At 39.2% G+C, this 21,623-nt stretch overlaps 1 protein-coding gene across 1 annotated transcript in view; it reads right to left on the bottom strand.

Moving 5' to 3' along the window:
• The window catches only part of LOC130922709 (VPS10 domain-containing receptor SorCS1-like), a 171,964-nt gene that overhangs the window by 50,339 nt on the left and 100,002 nt on the right, over positions 1–21,623 (bottom strand). Inside the window, exons 11-21 of the mRNA XM_057847663.1 lie at positions 21,458–21,560; positions 21,203–21,279; positions 14,780–14,871; positions 14,537–14,644; positions 14,156–14,273; positions 13,872–14,005; positions 6,411–6,524; positions 4,022–4,193; positions 3,746–3,932; positions 3,544–3,677; positions 3,348–3,471 (exon numbers count right to left, since the gene is read on the bottom strand). Coding sequence (XP_057703646.1) covers positions 3,348–3,471; positions 3,544–3,677; positions 3,746–3,932; positions 4,022–4,193; positions 6,411–6,524; positions 13,872–14,005; positions 14,156–14,273; positions 14,537–14,644; positions 14,780–14,871; positions 21,203–21,279; positions 21,458–21,560 — 1,363 coding nt within the window. The remainder of the gene's footprint in view (positions 1–3,347; positions 3,472–3,543; positions 3,678–3,745; positions 3,933–4,021; positions 4,194–6,410; positions 6,525–13,871; positions 14,006–14,155; positions 14,274–14,536; positions 14,645–14,779; positions 14,872–21,202; positions 21,280–21,457; positions 21,561–21,623) is intronic.

Genomic DNA, 21,623 nt, shown 5'->3' with positions numbered 1-21,623 from the left:
TATTTTAACGCAATTAATGCATGCGCTGCACGACCCACTCACGCATTGTCGCGCTCAATCTGTAATGCCGCCGTTTTGTCTATATAGAGAGCTAAAAGGCAGCGTAAAATGAGTAGAGTGAATTTTGGCAGCCTTTGGAGCCTTATTTTGATTGGCTAAAGCTTTACAATCCCTCTCCCTACGATTAGAATTATCATGGGAAGCAATGTGGGGAAGCAAGGTAGCAATTGACCTTTTTCTTAACACCTTATGTTATTTCCCAATGCAGGGAAGATATATCAATTGGTAGCACTGCGCACAGTCATGGTTCCACTTCCCATCATGCATTTGGGCATGGCCTTCAGTATCATTTACTGAAAGCTCAACGAATACACTAGATGGCAATATTTAGTCACAATATACAAAGTCACAAGTCTTTCTATCCGTGGATCCCTCTCACAGAAAGAATGTTAATAATGTAAATGCCATCTTAAGGATTTATTGTCATAATAAACAAATACAGTACTTATGTACTGTATGTTGAATGTATATATTCGTCCGAGTTTTATTCATTTTTTTCTTAATGCATTGCCAAAATGTATATGATCGGGGAAAATTATCGGGAATGATTGGAATTGAATCGGGAGCAAAAAAAAGCAATCGGATTGGTAAATATCGGGATCGGCAGATACTCAAACTAAAACGATCGGGATCGGATCGGGAGAAAAAAAACATGATCGGAACAACCCTAGTTATAATGCGATTAATTTGTTCCACAGCCCGAAAACCTACAATAAATCCTTATTAAATACTGCTGGTGTTATTAAAAATGGCAATTACACATAGTACAACAAATAAATTACAGATAAAAATTGGAATAATAATACAGTTAATCATAATAATAGTAATAATTCCTGTAATAATGTAACAAATCGGGTTCTAATGTGGCGGGTGTGGTTTTCGTGCTGTACCGTGTGGCTGACGTGATAGTGAGAAAGGTGCGGTAGAGATTGTGCTTTCTTTTTTGATGTTCTGTTGTTGCTGGCGTCAACTGCGGCGGACAGTAGGAGTGTTGTGTTGCACAAGTTCTGAAATAAATGATTAAAAACCTGACGAAGCTGGCAATTTCTGTGGCGATGTTACCACGACAATAATTGTCACCTTAATTTAGAAAAAAACTGGCGAACGAAGGTCGGAGGAGGACTGTCGAGATTGTAGACATTCTACAGCTGCATTGTCGAGACAGTTCACGGACACGCATACCACGTTTATATTTTTCTATCATTTCCATCCTTATTTCAATGGTAAGCGTCACCTTTTTCCTTTTTTCACCACTTGCACTAACCTTCGTGGAACATATGTTGATTTCTCTCACCACAAAATCCGCCATGCGTCCATCTTGCGGTAAAACTAAGAAACTGCGTCGCTGTCATAAATCGGCGTATTTTCAGCATGTTGTCGGAAGTGGAAACAAATGACGAGTCAAATTTTACGTCGGATGTCGAAAAGATCTTGTGACGAAGCTATCGTATGTCGAGGTACCACTGTATTATATAGTACATTAACAGATGTAATACACGAAGACAACTAAGTGCCTTGGTAAAGGTCCTTACTATTAGTTGTTCTTTTTAAAGGGATCCACAGACATTAAGACTTGTAGTTCTTAAAAGATAAACATAATTATGAGTTAAAATAATTTGATTTTGAAACCCCTCTTGATGTTTTCATTTTTATACAATTTGTAAAATTAGTAATTAGTAGGTCTCCATTGTTGTTGATATTGCAAGGCGGTGACGTCACATGGTTGCGCTGCCGGGCTTCTAGAGAATGACTTTAGCAACATAAACATCTCTGCTGTTCAACCCTTTTAATTTGAACCCTAGAGGAACATTAATGAGCATGACAGCACTGTTGATATTTCACAAAACCATCAGCAAAAGAAAAATGAACAGGAAAGACGAGACCAGAGCAAGGAGGAAAAAAACTGTGCTACACCGGCGAAACGTTCTACAAGAGGCGAATTTGACACCCAAAGTACTACCATGCGCTTTCACCTTTTTTGTTTAGATGCATCCGCACAGAACATAATAAAATGCCTGAAGAAAATACTTCAACATAGTAATATCAAATAATGCTACGCGGCTAATGTGGTCAACAGAACAACAATCTGCTTTAACCACATGCAAAAAGTATTTTGAGGCAATGAAAAAGTATTAAAATATTCAATAAAAACTAGGGCTGTCAAAATGATCGCGTTAACAGGCGGTAATTAATTTTTTTAATTAATTACGTTAAAATATTTGATGTAATTAACGCACATGCCCAGCTCAAACAGATTAACATGACAGTACAGTGTAATCTCCACTTGTTACTTGTGTTTTTTGGAGTTTTGTCGCCCTCTGCTGGTGCTTGGGTGCGACCCATGAGCATTGTGAAATTATTGACATCAACAATGGCGGGCTACTACTTTATTTTTTGATTGAAAATTTTACAAATTTTATTAAAACAAATACATTAAGAGGGGTTTTAATATAAAATTTCTAACATTTATCTTTTAAGAGCTACAAGTCTTTCTATCCATGGATCGCTTTAACAGAATGGATCGCTTTAACAGAATGTTAATAATGTTAATGCCATCTTGTTGATTTATTGTTATAATAAACAAATACAGTACTTATGGACCATATATTGAATATATATATCTGTCTTAAGTCTTATCTTTCCATTCCAACAATAATTTACAGATAAATATGGCATATTTTATAGATGGTTTAAATTGCGATTAATTACGATTAATTAATTTTTAAGCTGTAATTAACTCGATTAAAAATTTTAATCGTTTGACAGCCCTAATAAAACACAAATAGTAAGTACTCGCCGCTTATAATCAATGTGCACATGTGTTGGACGTCTCGCTGCGCAGAAGGAATTGCAGTAACCCACAGTGACAAACTACATTATCACCCCGAGCGTCCATTGCACGCATAAAAATGGTGCCCTCTGTAGGTCAAAACATGTATAAATATTATAGATTTTTAAATCAATGGCAATATTTGATGTGTTTCTAATAACATACTTGAGTAAAAGAGAACAATTGTGGCTTATTAAAGCCTATAAGTCTTTAAGTCCGAGGTTCCCTTTAAAAGGATAAAGAACATTGTTCATATATAAGTTGTGTTGCATCGATGTGTTTTCGTTATCTCTTCGGTGGTGTTTGTATAATGCGAAAGCATTAAGATGGCATATTTTCTGAATAACTGTCGGTTTTAATGGATTGGATCTATCATTGTAAATAGCATCTAATTAGTTAATCTTCTACATTGTGCCAAATGCAGGTGCCTGAAAAACACCTAAATGAAAATGTTTACCGTAAACTGCTACTGTCATTTGGTCCTGATGGACCGTGCTCCCGACCGAAGCTTGAACAGTGACAATGTGGCTTCCCTCCCGGGAGAAGGTGAAGGACATCCCTCCATCCAAACTCGCTAGAGGCTGAAAAGCCAACAAGGAGACATATGAACACTGTCAATCATGTTCGGCGAACAACAAGGATTTAAATCTCACCTCCGTTTTGTTGTCAAACCACCAGTAATATGTGACCGTCCCCACATTGACGGGTCGCAGTGTCGTCGTGAAGTTTACAACTTTGTTCTTGATAACCACAGATGGAGCGGACAGCTGCACTTGCTCCAACTGACCTTTGAGTCAGAAACACAAGTTGATGATCTGGTATTTTAACACAAGGCATATGACGCGGGTGACTTACAAGTGACGTGGAGGTAGAGTGTCACCCTGTCAAAACCCAAAACATTGCTTGCTATGGCAGAAACATGGTAGATGCCCACTTTGCTGTAGACATGCTTGACCCCGTCTTCTATAGAGCTGATGTTGACATAAGACATTGTGGTGCCGTCGCCAAAGTCCACCGTGATGCTCGTGGTAGAGCCGAGACCCTTAAAAAGAATGGCAATGATTCACATGATGATAAAACCCACATACTGCTGAATGCTCATCCGTTGAGTCTTTGCTGAGAAGTCAGCACCTCTTCAAGAAAGACCAAGAAAGTGACATTCTTGTGCAGTGTCGCCACCAGTGTGCCCTCGCTGGTGAAAAGCTGCAGGCCTTTGGGGACTTGACTGGGACACTTCTGCCGCCTGGGGCTGTATTTCAACAGACTTCCCTCTGTGCAGTTGTTAGACAAAGCTCTGCGATATCTGCGAGTGAAAACAGGGAGGACACCAGTCAAAATACTTGTATATTGCATTAACTTATCCATTTTGACTGGAAGGGTTAGGTGTGTAACGATCAGTGTTGTTAATAACGACGTTACTGACAGTGTTATTTTCTTCAGTAGTGAGTAATCTAATTAATTACTTTTCTTATCTTGGCAACGCCGTTACCGTTACTGAGGCGGGAAAGGCGTGCGTTACTATGCTGGTTGACTGACGTGAGAAAAGTCTGAGAAAGACAGACGAGAGAGCAGAGCAGGAGTGGGGAGGAGGTAAGGGAGAGTGACGCCGTTGCAAACCCGATGCTACTATGCTAGGTGGCTCCAATAATACCTGACTGTAGCCGATAGCCTACAAACTACGCCCACATAATGCTTCGGTAGATATCGCATATATACACAACTAAATGCAAATGACAGACACGGCTGCATTAGCAACATGTATAATAAAGAACTAGATGCGTTAGTGAACAGCCACCATCTTAAAGCAGTAGACTTCTCTGGAAGGCTCTGTTGTAGAGAACCTTCCTAGCGAACCTAAGTAACTTTTTATCTAAAACGCTCCTAAATCGGCAAAATCTTGACTTAAATCTATCTTTGAATGATGGAACAGTTTTAAAACTTACACATGTCAAAAGTGGACAGAAGAGAACTAATGCAACAACGGGAGCAATTTTAACAACTTTAACGGTTGATTCACAACAATAAATGACTTCCACACATACCTAAGGTTACTATCTACTTAACGCAAAATCCGCAATACCCCTGTGTCTAGTTAAGTTTAGGGTAAAGACTTGGGCTAGGGCCAATTGTCCCCAAAAACCCTTTAAACTTCACATTGTGTGACCTGTTTTTTTTTTTTTTTTTTTTTTTTTTTTAAGAAAAAAAATTCATGAAAGTTATCACCAGTTAACTTTGCCAAGTAACTAATTACTCCTACATTCAGGTAACTGAGTTACCAACGCAATTACTTTTTGGGAGAAGTAATTTATTACTGTAATTAATTACTTTTTTAAAGTAAGCTTAACAACACTGGTAACGATACATCGATTGGTTAAGCAAGCATCCAATCATATCGATCAACACATGATATCAATAAACATTGGTAATAACGAATAAATTATAATATCTAAAAATCCCCTCTCCAAAAAGAAATTAAAATAAAATAGATATCATTGTATGTATGATACAAATTAGCGACAACAGGTATCTACGTTAAAAAAATCTAAAAGCTTTGTGGCTGCTTTGATCTGGTTTGTGCCTACTTTGGAACAACAGACATCAAGTACTTAAAGCAACAATAGGTAACCTTTCAACCTTTATAAAATATTTTTATATATATATAAATATCTACATTTGTGATAATATGTCGACTGACAACTAGTTGGATGACACCTCTTTTATGTCTTAAGGGGGTCTGTATCGCTTTCACCAACACTAATTAACTTTCAGGAGGGTGGCAGGACCCTTGCCACGCACAAAAAAACTGTGCTGACTGCTTTCCGGCATACTTCACTTCGCCCTTTCATTATAAAGACGTAAGTCGATGCGAACACATTCGTGGGAATTCTGTAAAGATGGCAGGGCAGCAAAAGAGAAAAACCTTTGTCTGAGGAGGGGAAAAAGGAGTTCTACCAGGATATACAGAGTAAACACTGGCCTGGCTTTCACTCGCTGGCGTGAAATCCCCCCCCTCTTCCAACCCAAGCAAACTCATTAGCGATGACAAGTTCGGGTCGAGTGGGAGGTTTAGCCACAGCAAGCCACATGGTTGCTAACCGTCATATGCATCAATTACCTTATAAATGTTCACTCCGGTATTCGTATAAAATCAATTTTCTCTGTATTTTGGACTTCAAAATTGCCAAAGCATTGTAAATCTTGTCAAGACTGCCAACACATTCAAAGTCACAGTACAGGGATACCTGTTTGTCATGTAAATGGTAAGTTCCAAGAGTAGCGGGAGACATGTCCCTGCATGCGGAAGTGTATGTTATGTTATTGCTAGTTGCCAGTACAGTTATGTGAACTGCATATGGTTTTATGTTCACAGCAAAACGATTGTCCTGTTCAAATCGTTTTTTGTTACCTCCCTAATATATGCAGCACATATACAGAAGATGAGTGGTAGCTTAATGCATCGTTACCATCTGTGTACTGCTGTTCTCAACATGACAATGACATGAAGGAACGAACGGTGTACCCGGTGGAATTGAGGAAACTGTCCCCAGTGATGCAATCTCTGGACGTGGCCGACGGAGCAAACCAGAATGCCGGAGTGCAGCTCCCATCGACCTGCCTCTCAAATCCGTAGTCACTGTTAAAAGTGGAACACACAGATGCACTGGGTGTCAAGAAAGATTCCATGCAATTGTTTTAAAAGTCGGATATTAAGAACACTAAAACCTTTAAATACAGCATACCAAAGATTTGATGCTTAAATCAATAAAGTTTAAGAAACCGTGAAAAAATGACAAAAGACAAGCACCAATAATTATGACTTAGTCACACCCGAGACACATCCAGTCTTTTCACGGCAGAATTTGACAAAGTGGTGCTAAGGATCGCTAAATATGCACGCCAGCGCCTTTCATTTCGCTCTCGATCAGAGAGATAAAAGCAAGTACAAGACACTCTTGTAAGAGAGGGAACACTTCAAGTGCGTGAACTTGTCACATGAATTACACTTAAATTGTTAAAAGAAATAAGTCCTAATTAAGTCTTGTCGAGGAGTCAATGCAGAACTATACACACGAGACACGACAATACACAGCTGTCAAACGAGCTCTTTGTATCTTTTTTTTTTGTCATGTTAAAATTATCTCCTTGAAACATTCAGGAGTGATTCCCACTTTTGTACACTGATTGCATGCCTCTTCGCAGACTACCAGTCACAATAATATTTTAAGCTGTTTATTGTTCTGTAGCTGAGCAAAAAACTAGAAAGGGAATCTGTAAGGAACAAAGATATGTACTGTTACTTTGTAACATTTTGGCACCCTTTGGTTTCGTAAATCTCACAGTTTGTTTGGTTTTTTTTGTAATGCCCATTGAAATCGCTTTTGAATCATGGTACAGCACCATTATTTGAATAGCACATTTCATTAAGAAAAGTCTTAATAGATTTAATGGTGCCTTGCATTGATTCGAGAAACCCTGTGGACAATATAAAACCAAATCATAATTAAACCTATGTTTTTCACAAATGCATTTCAACAACTTTAGAGACAATTAGAAAGTCAGAGACACTGACAGCTATAACATAAGTTTAATCGGTTTGAAGTTCATCAAAAAACTTTTGAATACTCAACTGCAACTGCAAAACGCAGGTTTAGGCAACTATTTTATTAATTCATTACCCATTTTCCATTTTTTGCACTCAACCAGTCACATTTTAACTAGTCTGCTTCAAAGTGAAAACTGTAAAAAATGTATCATTTGAATTTTTGAAGAAGAAGCTTTAATGTTATATGCGGCCAGTCATAGAAGTGCATATTTAGCAGGCTTTTTCGTCCTAATCAGTAGCCCATTATACACTGTCCACCAAATCCTGCTGTAGTTTTAAGGTTTTCCCCCCTATGTCACTGCCCGCTGTACAAAAAGCACTAACACAGATGTGTTAAAGTTGGCCTGCAAATCTACAACCTTATGAGATAAGTATCAGACTTGTCTTTGTGTAAGAGCCTATGAGATAAAACAACCCCCCTATTCTAGTTGCTGTACGTCTAATGATCTGTTCACAGAAATTAGAATGTTCTGCTTCAGTGAGTTCTGTCTGAAAGGCATCGATGAAGTCCATGTGGGAAAAGTGACGTGAACCACCAATTGGCACCGCAGTTGTTCAAGAGTATGCCCTCAACCCAGGACTGGCTCATTGAGTTCAGGAGGCTTGAAGGCACAATACCATTACGCCCTCACCCCCAACCAATCATGCTGCAAGCAGTACGTGTCGGCAACAACATCTCGAGTACCATCACACTCAGCACAGGAGCCCCTCAGGGCTGTGTTCTGAGCCCTATTCTCTTCCCTCTACTTAAACATGACTGCAAAACAATTTACAGCACCAATCATTTGGTAAAATATGCGGACGACACCACTCTGGTGGGCCTCATTACCAACAGCGACGAGACGCACTACAGGACTGAGGTGGACCTCTTGGCCACGTGGTGCATAGATAACAACCTCCTGCTAAACTTTAACAAAACAAAGGAGATTGTTGTCAACTTCCAGGGAGGCCCCAGCCAACACCTGCCACTGATCATTGACGGGACGGCCGTAGAGAGAGTCACCAGCACAAAATTCCTTAGGGTGCATATCGATGAGGATCTCTCCAGGACCACCAACACCACATCACTAGCCAAGAAAGCACAGCGACGCTTTTACTTCTTGAGGAAACTAAAGCACGCCAGCGCCCCACCAATCATCATGGCCACGTTCTACAGAGGGACCATTGAAAGCATCCTCACCAGCTGCATTACTGTATGGAGCGGGAGCTGCACAGACTACAACATGAGAGTCCTACAGCGTATAGTCAACACAGCAAGCAAAATCATCAATGCTCCACTTCCTTCCCTGCAGGATATCTACACCACCCGCCTCACTCGCAAGGCTGTGACCATTGCAAGAGATGTGACACACCCAGCGCACAACTTTTTCAGCTTGCTGCCCTCTGGAAGGAGGTATAGGAGCCTCAGGGCCAGAACCACCAGACTAACAAACAGCTTCATTCACCAGGCCGTCAGGCTGTTGAACTCCTCCCTTGCCTCCCATCATAGACTTCCACACGTACACACACATTTACGCACAGGGCACTTTAATAATTTAATACCTCATGAGAACTACTTGGGCCTTGCAATACACAACAATGGACTGTCTCAATTATTGCCTGTCGCTACATCACTTTATTATTACTATTGTTATTAGTCATGTTCGTGTTCCCATGTATGTCTCACTTATGTTACGTAGTCCTTCGTTATGTGTCTTTTATAGGGATAGAGAGAAAAAAACGCAATTTCGTTTTCTTTGTATGCATGTGCATATGAAGAAGATGACAATAAAGCTGACTTATGACTTATGATGCTGATGCCAACTCTGGCACACGACTGACACCGTGGCAGAGCTCCCCTACCTGGCTCAGACTTGGCGTCAGCACGAGGATTTGGGTAATGTTACTTAGTAGTCATTAAACTTATATTGTATTAACTTCCAGCTCCAAACTATCACGTCAGCAGCCTTTACTCGTCATAGCTACATACAGTACAGGTAGTCCCCGGTTTACGAATGAGTTCCGTTCCTGTGCTGGCGAGGTAACCCATATTTCCGCATAAGTCGAATTTAACCCTTTAAATACCTTTTAAACACCCTCCATATTAAATATTTATATATGCAAAAACATGCATTATACGTCAATGTACTGTCCTCGCCAGGACGTTGGCGCTAAGTCCTAGCTAGACAGCGAGCTAAGCTCCAAAATGATGATATCAGACATCTGTGTTGTTTGCCGACTTTATACAGCTGCTCATGACATCAACACTTGCAGAATGAAACTAAAACAAAATGAAATTAAATTAGTATCATTTTCAATAACAGCTATTCAAATTTGAGTTTAATAGTAGCTTAGGGTGACCATATTTTGATTTCCGAAAAAAAGGGACACTCAGCCCGGCCTCAAGACACTTGGATTTTACTCAAAGTTCACTCAAAGATGACTATATCATTATAATATATTTAAAGTGTGCCTCCTCCGTCTGGATACAAAAATTCTGTTTTATTAAAAAAAAAAAAAAAAAAAAAAAAAAAAAAAAGATTAAAAAAATATATATATATAATGCAGAACCATTGAAATACAGTGTAGTCCAGTCAATACACACAGTTGGCAATGTGCCAACTAAACATTTTTATAAATTACTATTTCAACAATTGTCGTTGACTATTGTTATTGCCACTCAATTGTTATTCTCATTCAATGTTCTAGATTGCACGCAAACAATAACCAAAATAAACTGACAAACTATTCAATCAGCATGTTTCCAAATGCAGCAGTTCAAAACTACAATTCCCATAATGCCTAGCGCGGCTAATCAAACTTTGCTATAAAAGTTTACAATCATCGGCAGCGCAACGATGCGACACCAAACGGGATTTTACAGATCACGGCAGTACAAAGGTCCGACAGAAGTTAACAGTTGCCATTATATACGTATTTATCGTAAAAAGTATTAACTGGGCAGGCGCTCTGGGAACACGTCACAGGCAACTAACCGCCTGATCACTTGCCAAACCGTCAACCCAGTTGATGGCGGTACTGCACCATGATACACGGGTTAAACTGCGAACAAAACAAGAAGAACTACTCCTTCACTCTATGCAGATGCTGCCCCCAAGCACCCGGAGGGATTCTCTTCATATTGGTCCAGTGAAAATTCATAAAAACCGGTCATTTTCATGAATTTTTAACAACCGGCCGGATGACGAGGACACGACGTGAAATGAGGACTTTTCCAGGCAAAAAAAGGATGTTTGGTCACCCTAAAGTAGCTCCTGATACAGCAATAAAAAAACAATTAGCAGTATCAATTAGCGCCCGCGCATCATCAAAACCAATCACAAAAGCTCGTCCTAAGTATTCGACCATAATTAAAAAACGCACAATAAACAGTACAAAAAGGGTATGTATATACAACTTCGCCTCTGCGTGCTTCACAAGCAACAAATGTGCACGCAGGCTGTCACCTCTTCACTCGGCTGGTTCCTCATGTGTGCGTGTGCCATGTGTGGAGTGGGCGGGTGTGTAAATGCTCTCGAGTGAGGAAGTACAACCCACTCTACGCTTCCTATCCCAAAATAAAAGCATGCGTCACAAAACAAAGGTCAACATTTAAAAAAACAAAAACGACGAGACTCAGACGTCGTAAAGTCGAAATCACGAAAGTCATGTACTGTACGTCGTAACCCGGGGACTACATGTGTAGAGGAAGTCTGCCAACCTGTTTTCAGATACAGTTTCATGACATTCAGCCATCTTACCATAGGTTTTGCTCTACAAGCTGCAGGTGTGCACAATGTATAATTGGAAACTTAAACCAGAACACATGCAGCTCATTAGCCAGCAAAAATCTATAACTAAGACATATTGGACTTTAAAGCCCAGGGTTCAAACTCGAGGAGAAGTAGTTAGTCCAAAAATTACAGTAGGTTTACAATATTTAGTACATGTTTTGGCCTACGAAGGGCGCCATGTTTTATGCGCACAATGGGCGCTAGGGGTGATGACGTAGTTTGTCACTCATTAAACGAACACATGTCTTCTGCAATTCCTTCTGCGTGGCAAGATATCCAACACATGCCCACATCGGTTAAAAGCGGCGAGTACTTACTATTTGGGTTCTTATTGAGTCTTTTATTACCTTTTCATTGCCTCAAAATACTTTTTCATGTGTTTCCCTCTCATACTTTTAAGCATTGTGTTTTCTTGTGGTGGCTTTAAAGCAGATTATTGATCTGTTGACCACATTAGTAACGTAGCGTATTTAAACAACCCCTATTTGATATAACTACATTTATGTATTCTCTTAAGGCATTTTTATGACGTTCTGCCTTATGCATTAAAACAAAACAAGCTCAAAGCGCACAGTAGTACTTTGGGTGTCAAATTCAAGGACGTTTCGCCGGTGTAGCACATTTTGGCAGAACAGCGGTTTTGTCATACTCTCGTCTCATCTCATCCAGTCTTTCCTGTTCATTTTGCTTTTGCTGCTCGTTTCGTGAAATATCGACAGTGCTGTCATGCTCATTAATGTTCCTCTCTGGTTCAAATTGGAAGGGCAGAACTGATGAGATGTTTATGTAGCTAACGAGTGACACTGTGGAAGTACGGCAGCCTAACCAAGTGACGCCACCGCCCTGCGACATCAACAACAATGGCAACCTACTAGTCAAACTAATTTTACAATTTGTATAAAACCGAAAACATTAAGAGGGGTTCTAATACAAAATTATTTTAACCCATTATAACGTTTATCTTTTGAGAACTACAATTTAAAGTCTTCACTCGACCTAATACTGTACATGTTTTGGAACATACAGTTAGGCCTGTCGCGATAACAAATTTTTTGTGGGCGATAAATTCTCTCATAAATTATTGCGATATGCGATATTACTGTGCCCCCCACCCCATTTTTTTTTTTTAACCAATTTACAATGACACAGTAAGAATACAGTATATAGTATTACCGTAATAATACTAAGTAATATTAAGCACACCCATTTAAACACAATAAACATTAACTCTTAAATTAAAAAATACTTTTTAAGAAATCCCAACTAAAAACAATATGAAAAATAGATTAAGTAGCGGTAACAAAAATTTGGCTTCACTAAGGCTAGGTTCATACTGCAGGTCTTAATGCACAAATCCGATTTTTTTGTCATGTCTGGTTTTTTGGCGTGCCCGTTCAGACTGCCTTTGTCCATGGAGCCCGTTCAAGTATCACGCATACGCACTAATTCGCAGTCCGAGATGCGCTCAGCAAAGTGACCGCATGCGCAGAAGCATCAAAACAAATTACACATGCTACCTGTATGTCATTCCAGGGTCATCATATTTTGATTTCCCAAAAGATGACACCAATAACAGACATTAATATAATAATAATCCCCGTTTTGTCCTTTACTCAAAGTTAATATGGACTGATAGAACGCATACACGCACGCACATAAGCCTTGACTTGTGTGCGTGACATGACGTGGGTGTGTCAATTTGCCCCGTCTCGGCCATGTAAGCAATACTGAAATATTGCTCATTCGGCGCATAAAATTAAAATCGAAAATTGTCAGGCTTATCCTTTTCTTCATTTATTTTTTTATGACCGTGTTCAAGCCCGCTTCGTGCATAAAAGCAGAGTTCAAGCTAGAAGCTAATGCACAGCTCCATCGCTCCCGTTCTGCCTTCCGCTTTCGCTTTGCTGATGTCATTGCTACATGAATTCCGATTCGGGAGACTTGAAAGTTCAGACCGCCAGCCACATTCTGGAAAAATGTGGCCCAGATCGGATTTAGACCACATACGAAAGTGACCCAGATCGGATTTGATAAGGTCCAGTTCTATGCAACTTGTCACGTTCAGACCGTCAAGTTAATGCCTCATTTGAGTCGAAAAAACACGAAAAAATCAGATTCATGCATTAAGACCTGTAATATGAACGGAGCCTTAGGATAGTTTCAAATGTGTAAAACGAACCCAGAAGTCAATAAAACAGAGTAAATCCTGATCACAGCATATTGCGCTGTTGGTAACAAGGAAGCCAAACTTTTAACAGCACGTCCGCCGCACATCTGCAGCGCGCACGCACGCACGTGAGGCGATAAATCGCAGCCGGAAAGTTACCGCCTTCATTTTCATTTACCGTGCGATAAATGGAATTATTGCATATTGCGACAGGCTTATATACAATTGAGCCCAGAACCTAAAGGGCAGATGCGCAACCACTAGTTCTGTTGATTTCATGAATCTATTACTTCAACTGAGAAAGTATTAGCAATAGTAATTTGAAAGTTAAGAAAAAGGAAAAGTCTCCTTTATGAAGTTATTATGTTTTGCAGCTGAGTGAAAATGTGTTTCCATTGAAGAGATGCTGCAAAAAAGTAAGACGCGTAGGAGACTCACCACTCAAAATCGGCCTCAGTGCACGGACAGGAGTCTGACATCTGAGAGATGTACTGTTCTCTGGCCTTGACACATCGAGCGTTTACTCGCAATTTCTGAAAGACTCTCTTCATTCCCATGATGCACACTTCTCCCTGCAATGAATAATGGATCATAACCATTTCACAGGCTCCTTTTTCTCCTCTCCTCGCGCCTTTGTCTTCTTCGCAGCTCGCTTCCACACTGAGAGCGAATCAAAGGAAGCATAGCCTATGGACACCTCAGAGGCCCCAATTCGGACTTACCTCGTTGTCCAACCGCCATGTCACGTAATCTTCCGAAGTGCAGCGGTGTTGAAAAATCGACCTAAAGTCAATTTTGACCAGTTGCCACTCGGATCGATGACTGAAGTGACCGAAGATTCTGCATATAAGAAGTCAAAAGAGCATAGAAGGAACTAGGTCAGAACTTTTGGAGCACTGAAGATAAAAAAATAATTATTTTGGCCAACAGACTGGCTTTAATCAATTGCAAGTGAAGGAGGGGGAAAAAAGACATATCTAGGGCAAAATGCGACACGTTCAAAGGCGCATGGAGCGGAAAAGTCTTCAAAGGCCGATATGTCATTGTGCCTTAATTAGCAGTGCGGCATCACGTCAATTAGTTTTGCTTTGTCCATCTCTTACGTCATGATCAGGGTATCCTCCCCGGGCTCCCCTAGAACCCCATCCACATAGAGCGGCGAGGAGGTGAAGCTAAATTTGTCCCAGTTTCTGCCCTCATCAAAACTCAGCCTAAGGGGGGAAGAAGAGTGAAGAGAGAACAATGGCTGGATCATAAACAGCCCAGCCAAAAAAAGAGCTGCAATGCCAAAGGAGCGTCTCTCATGTGGAGATTGATGGTTGGCGTGGTAGCGGAGGGAAGCTTACCAAATGTGTCTAATTGGCAGAGGTGTGTGTCGGATGGCCACCAGAGATCCTCCTTGATTCAAGAAGAACACGCTGTACTCTTCCTGAAAAACCTGCACGCACACACAAACACAGCTAGTTTTGAGTTTTATGCTTTAACTTTTACATTCATGCGGCAGCTGGCGACGACAAACATGCATACTTAAAATAAACGAAAGAAACAACGAGGCGCCGACTCGTCCTCACTTGTTTGAACTAACAAGAGCATCAAGATGAGTTGACTTTAGAGAGACTCATGCCCTTGGCAAAAAAAAAATCTCCAAGCTCACTTTGTTTTATTTGTTTGCTTTTGAAAGCTTGGATTTCTTTCTCAGGGGAAATGAGATGCAAAAAGTGATGAAGAACCGACTTTTAATACGGCCTGTCAGTTACTTTGGGGATCATTTATTTACACCAACAATATGATTCATTGTTGGCAATGAAAATCTGTTTATATAAAATGTATCATGAGCCAAGACAAGAGTAAAAAAGGACAAATATAATTAAAGCTGCAGTGATTAACAAGCACTTTGCAAATTCCCTCTTTAAAAATAATCATTGAACTTTGCCATTATGCTTCATCCACTTGGCATGGTGTGATCGTAGGCCAAAAATACCCCGTATACCGTGTATCACGATTAAGGATCGTTTTGTCGAATTGTTTAAGTACAATAGTGTCAAACGCAGTGAGCAAGGGGCTAGATCTGGCACGGTCCATCATTTTGTGTGGCCAACAAGGCCACAAAAGTACTTTCATGTGCATTGACTTCATGTTTCCAGCTAAATTAAAGTTAATATAAAATGTCTGTAGTCCTCAATTTTGCAGTTTTTTTCCTTATTTAATATCTTTAACATTTAAAACAAATATTTATATTTACTTTGATGTAATTTTTTTGTGTTTTAATTAATAAAAGAGAATGTTCACTCTTCTTCTCCTTTTGTTGTTTTTGAAAAAATATGAATACATAAAAAAACATACGTAAATATATATATATATATATATATATATATATATATATATATATATATATATATATATATATATGTGTATGTATATATATATTAGGGCTGTCAAACGATTAAAATTTTTAATCGAGTTAATTACAGCTTAAAAATTAATTAATCGTAATTAATCGCAATTAATCGCAATTCAAACCATCTATAAAATATGCCATATTTTTCTGTAAATTATATATATATTCTGTAAAATAAATTGTTGGAATGGAAAGATAAGACACAAGATGGAGATATACATTCAACATACGGTACATAAGGACTGTAGTGGGCATTTCACTCTACTGTCATTTAAATCTGTCTATGCTGTCCTCACTCCGAAGCGTCTACTTTTTCCAAAGCTAGACAGCTAGTGAACGACGCCTTAATAATCAGACTTCTTCCTTTTTCATCTGATTTATTAATAAAATGGCCTCAAACCATTTCCCTCTTTAGACCGTCGTAAAACTACAAAAAAAAAGTACACAAGCATTGCATTAGCAACAACGTTAGCTTAGCACGCTATACAGGTTAACTAAACATAAACAAAAAGCGTCTCATACAAAAAATATAACATTTCACTTACTAACATAATATGTACATTATTTACAACAACCATACTTACGGACAAATCTTGTCCAAGGATCATATAAGCACAACATTACAACGTAGGCGTCAGCCTGAGACGTTGTGCAGCCATATTGAACTGGCAAGAAAACAAACCATGTCGCAAAGCGACCACAAGAGTTTGCTGTTAGACAGCACAAAAAGCCTTGCTGTAAAACTTACCAAAAGGCAGAATACTGTCTGAGCGGGACATGTGCGTTAATTGCGTCACATATTTTAACGTGATTAATTTTAAAAATTAATTACCGCATTACCGCGCGTTAACGCGATAATTTTGACAGCTCAAATATATATATATATATATATATATATATATGGCGGAAAACACAGACAAGACTGAGGAAAACACAGACAAGACAATATGTCTATACGTTGCCATAGCAGATTCATGGCACATTAAGCACCCAAACTATTTTTAATTTCACATTTTTACCCTGGAAACCCCTGTTTACAGACGTCGCGCAACCACTTTTGTTTCAACCCAGCCATAAAACGAAGGTAATAAATTATATTTATTATTCAAAATGTCATTTTTAGCTTAGAATCATTAATTGATGTGTAATATTTAATTTAAAAAAAAAAAAAAAAAGACTTAAAAAAAATTATTCACTCGTATATTTTAAAGTTTTAAACAATTTATGTCACAACGAAAAAAATGGTGTCTGTAAATACGTCACGGATATATACTTCATAACGATCGCTTAATTGTATTTTTTTGTTACAGTCGCATTTTCTCCAATATGTTAGATGATAATTAATCAATCCAAACACAGAAAAACTGAAAAAAAAAAGAAAAAAAAAACGTTTAAAAGGGTAAATATATGAAAAACACAATCCCCACCACTCCTTGATGTCTGCGATTTCTGTATCGCGACCCTTGTGATATTACCATGTTTCACCCATAGAATCCCCCCAAAATCCAGCTGTGGCCATTCACGGCTGTTTCTTGACACTCAGTAATACATGCTACATGGAGTTTTTGGATCAAAACAAGGTAAGTGCGCGATAATATCTCGTTTTGCTGTTAAAAAAAAAAAAAAAAAAAAAATTAAATGGCCTCCTGTTCAAAATTTTTCTTCCCCCAGAAAATTGAGATTTTAAGATTTCCAATAATGTATCACATATGCATATCGGACAATTTTGAAAGTTGGCCAAATTGGGGGTCTCAGAGCGGAACTTCAAGTCACCTGAGTGTTTTCCGCCATATATAAATATATAGATAGATAGATAGATAGATAGATAGATAGATTGATTATCAAGCAGGGGTATTTGCACCCCTTGTGATTTTGCAAGTTCCCCCACTTACAAAATAGGTAGAGGTCTGAAATTTTAATTGTACAGTTGTGATCAAAAGTTTACATACACTTGTGAAGAACATAATGTCATGGCTCTCTTGAGTTTCCAGTTATTTCTACAACTCTGATTTTTCTCTGATAGAGTGATTGGAAAAGATACTTCTTTGTCACAAAAAACATTCGTGAAGTTTGGTTCTTTTATGACTTTATTATGGGTGAACAGAAAAAAGTGATCAAATCTGCTGGGTCAAAAATATACATACAGCAGCGCTAATATTTGGTAACATGTCCCTTGGCCATTTTCACTTCAATTAGGCGCTTTTGGTAGCCATCCACAAGCTTCTGGCAAGCTTCTGGTTGAATCTTTGACCACTCCTCTTGACAGAATTGGTGCAGTTCAGTTAAATTTGATGGCTTTCTGACATGGACTTGTTTCTTCAGAATTGTGCACAAGTTCTCAATGGGGTTTAAGTCAGGACTTTGGGAAGGCCATTCGAAAACCCTAATTCTAGCCTGATTTAGCCATTCCATTACCACTTTTGATGTGTGTTTGGGGTCATTGTCCTGTTGGAACACTAAACTGCGCCCAAGACCCAATCTTCGGGCTGATGACGTTAGGTTATCTTGAAGAATTTGAAGGTAATCCTCCTTCTTCATTATCCCATTTACTCTCTGTAAAGCACCAGTTCCATTGGCAGCAAAACAGCCCCACAGCATAATACTACCACCACCATACTTGACGGTAGGCATGGTGTACTTGGGGTTAAAGGCCTCACCTTTTCTCCTCCAAACATATTGCTGGGCATTGTGGCCAAACAGCTCAATTTTTGTTTCGTCTGACCACAGAACTTTCCTCCAGAAGGTCTTATCTTTGTCCATGTGATCAGCAGCAAACTTCAGTCGAGCCTTAAGGTGCCGCTTTTGGAGCAAGGGCTTCCTTCTTGCACGGAAGCCTCTCAGTCCATGGAGATGCAAAACACGCTTGACTGTGGACACTGACACCTGTGTTCCAGCAGCTTCTAATTCTTGGCAGATCTGCTTTTTGGTGATTCTCGGTTGAATCTTCACCCTCCTGACCAATTTTCTCTCAGCAGCAGGTGATAGCTTGCGTTTTCTTCCTGAACGTGGCAGTGACAAAACAGTGCCATGCACTTTATACTTACGAGCAATTGTTTGCACTGTTGCTCTTGGGACCTGCAGCTGCTTTGAAATGGCTCCAAGTGACTTTTCTGACTTGTTCAAGTCAATGATTAGCTTTTTCAGATCCATGTATGTATAATTTTGACCCAGCAGATTTGATCACTTTTTCTGTTAACCCATAATAAAGTCATAAAAGAACAAAACTTCATGAATGTTTTTTGTGACAAAGAAGTATCTGATCCAATCACTCCATCGGAGAAAAATCAGAGTTGTAGAAATAACTGGAAACTCAAGAGAGCCATGATATTATGTTCTTCACGAGTGTATGTAAACTTTTTACCACAACTGTAGATGCATTTCCACTCATAGAGACATAATCTAAAAAAAAATCCAGAAATCACATTGTATGTTTATTAAATAATTCATCAGTAATTTACTGGTGTTGATAAGTATTTGTACCCCTGAGAATCAGCAATAATTATGATACTCAAAGAGTTGTCGGTCTACCTTAAAAAAAAAGTGCACTTTTACCCAATGAGTAACCACCCACACACCACCCATTTGAGCTAAATATTGTGACCTGTGCACCCCACAGCTAGTCATAATTCAACTGCTACCATGGGCAGGACCAGTGAGCTTTCAAAAGACACCAGAGAAAAAACTGTTGAGCTCCACAAAGCTGGAAAAGGCTATGGGACAACTGGAAAGCAGCTTGGTGAGAATAAATCAACAGTTGCAGTAATTGTTAGAAAATGGAAAAGGCTAAACATAACTGATAATCTAGCATGGACTGGGGCTCCATGTAAAATCTCTCCTCGTTGGTGATGAGAAAAGTGAGTGCCCACCCTAGAATTACACGGCAGGAGCTGGTCAATAACCTGAAGATTAGCTGGATGCACAGTTTCAAAGGCTACTGTCAGTAGAACACTACGGTGGAATGGTTTGAAATCATGTGTTGCTCAGAAGGTTCCCCTGTTGAAGCCAGTACATGTGAAGGCCCGTCTTAAGTTTGCCAGGGACTATCTGAATGATGCAGAGGGATCATGGGAGAAAGTCAAGTGGTCTGATGAGACCAAAGTAGAACTTTTGGTGCAAACTTAACTCGTCGTGTGTGGAGGAAAAAGAGGGACGAGTACAGTTCCAAGAACACCATCCCCACTGTGAAGTATGGGGGTGGAAATCTCATGCTTTGGAGCTGCTTTTCGACAAAGGGGACAGGACGACTATCTTGTATATAGCAGAGGATGAATGGTGAAATTTATCGTGAGATTTTTAGCCACAACCTCTTTTCCTCAATCAGAGACTTGAAGATGAGTGGTGGCTGGATCTTCCAACATGACAATTATCTGAAGCACACAGCAGAGCTGACCAAGGAGTGGCTGCGTAAAAAGCATATCAAGGTTCTGAAGTGGCCTAGCCAGTCTCCAGACATCAATCCAATAGAAAATATTCAGATGCTGCTGAAACCTCGTGTTTTTCAACAACAGCCAAAACCAGACAGATCTAGAGAAGATTTGTGTGGAGGAATGGGCCAAAATCCCTGTTTCCATATGTGAAAACCTGGTGAAGAACTATAGAAAGTGTCTGACCTTTGTAATTGCAAACAAAAGCTTCTGCACTAATTATTAGCACTAATTTTCTCAGGGGTACAAATACTTATGAACCCCAGTAAATTACAAATAAATTATTGAAAATCATACAATGTGAGTTCCAGATTTTTTTTAAAATATAAATTATGTCTCTATAAGTGGAAAGGCATCTATGATTGAAATTTCAGACCTCTACCTAGTTTCTAAGTGGGTGAACTTGCAAAATCACAAGGGGTGCAAATACTTCTGCTCCTCACTACTGTATATATATATATATATAAAAGAATATTTTTGCGACTAAAAGGTTCAAAATAAGGTTTTGAACCGTTTTGAGGTCAACAATGTCTAAACGATTCAATGACGATCAAAATACTTTGTGATTCATTTGATAAGCGAGTACTTCTAACCAGTTGTCAATTATGGTTCATCATATTCTGGCTTATAGTGTTGAATGGTGAAAAAGGTATCATTTTTTTCCCCTAAATCTCACCATGGAGCTACTGAGTTACTATTGTGGGTTCATGATAAGGTCTAAAACCTGAAGCTATGCCTTCACATCACCCCATGCTAGGGCTTTCATGAGGTATTCATGCCATATGTGTATTATTTATGATGCCTATGAAGACTTCTCTATTTTGACCAGTACTGAGCATCATTATCTGGCACTAAGAGACAGTATTTTTTTTATTATTCAGTGTTGCATCAAGTCAAGCCACGCTGACGTTTCAGATTTTGGGGGGTTTATACTCATCAGATTGTACCTCTTTCCAAGTGTTTCCAGCGTCAGATGTGATGAAGATGCTGACATTCATTGAGGTGAGCTCAGGTCCAACCACACCTGCAAACCAAAAGATCAAGTTGAAAAAATATATGCCAACCATAAAACCACCTATCACGCTACAGTTCACTAGCAGTTGGACAGTGTGTAAAGGTTATCACACATTTTTGGGGTTCTTTTGAAAATTTTCAGCTAAAATGCTAACTTTTTGTGACTAGCGTATAAATCATATCCTCACCTGACGCAATTATAACTCCCGGCGCTGTATCTTTGCTGACTATGTTTCCAGAGGTGTAAGGATTCTCCGATACATGAAGGTGGAGATGTAATGAGCAGTACGGCTAAGGGAAAACGCAAGCATTAACAGCCTAAAGGCAAGCCAAACCATTAAGGTAGGTTTTTAT

Source organism: Corythoichthys intestinalis, chromosome 10 (assembly GCF_030265065.1).
Source record: "Corythoichthys intestinalis isolate RoL2023-P3 chromosome 10, ASM3026506v1, whole genome shotgun sequence".
Taxonomy (NCBI): domain Eukaryota; kingdom Metazoa; phylum Chordata; class Actinopteri; order Syngnathiformes; family Syngnathidae; genus Corythoichthys; species Corythoichthys intestinalis.
Note: the sequence above shows the minus strand (reverse complement) of the source record. Positions and strands in the feature narration are given on the sequence as shown.